The sequence below is a fragment of the Nanorana parkeri genome, unplaced genomic scaffold (assembly GCF_000935625.1).
Source record: "Nanorana parkeri isolate BGI_ZX_2015 unplaced genomic scaffold, ASM93562v1 scaffold1687, whole genome shotgun sequence".
NCBI lineage: Eukaryota > Metazoa > Chordata > Amphibia > Anura > Dicroglossidae > Nanorana > Nanorana parkeri.
Window position 1 is genome coordinate 276,192 of NW_017307955.1, and position 841 is coordinate 277,032.

The following is an 841-nucleotide window of genomic DNA, read 5'->3' on the forward strand; positions in this document are numbered from 1 at the left end:
TTTTCACTCACCTCATAGTTCTAGCCGACCTGTGACAATGAGACTGTCACAGGTCGGCTCAGTAGATCGGGAGGTGAGCGAACACATACCGGCGCTCGCTCACCTCTCGATCCTGTCACGGCTCTCTGCTGTGACAGTGGAGGGGGCGGTTACAGCTGGCTCTGCCTCTAGATAGGCAGAGCCAGCTGTCACTCACGCAGGTGGGCGGATCCCGTCACAATTGTCGGTATCCACTTCAGCTGCGGCGTCTCAGTATACAGCTCGCTGTATACTGAGCCTATGGTGACGGGAGGACGCTAGTTTGTGTCCTCCCGTTACACTAAGGAGAACTATGGGGAAAAGCCCTGACAACATAGTTCTCCTTTAATGCCATGCACGGTGCGTTGGCGGTGATTCCATCTCGCAGTGCGAGTTTTTAGATAGTATTTTTAGTTTTGTGTATTTTTCCTCTTTCCAGCCAAGGAGTACATCGCCCCGTTCATCCGGCCGGTCATGCAAGCGTTGCTGCATATCATCAGGGAGACGGAGAATGACGATCTGACCAATGTGATTCAGAAGATGATCTGCGCATATAGCGAGGAGGTCACGCCCATCGCGGTGGAAATGACGCAGCATTTGGTAAGTAGAGAATGGCGTCCTGCATGAAACGATCCTTTCCTGGTCATATCGCCCATCTGACCTGACCACACGGATGTGTTTCACTCTCTATCGGGCTGGTTGAAATGCATCAGAGGGAAGGCAGTGCAGGTGATGTCACAATTATTGGTCTGACATAGGAGTGTGGTGCATGAATGTTTTTGCAGTATACACTGAGTGGGCAGATTATTATGACCCCCCCCCC

General features: G+C 51.8%; 1 protein-coding gene across 1 annotated transcript in view; it reads left to right on the forward strand.

Moving 5' to 3' along the window:
* The window catches only part of IPO7 (importin 7), a 43,149-nt gene that overhangs the window by 25,614 nt on the left and 16,694 nt on the right, over nucleotides 1–841 (forward strand). The window contains exon 15 of the mRNA XM_018571148.1: nucleotides 458–618. Within this exon, the coding sequence (XP_018426650.1) occupies nucleotides 458–618 (161 nt within the window). The remainder of the gene's footprint in view (nucleotides 1–457; nucleotides 619–841) is intronic.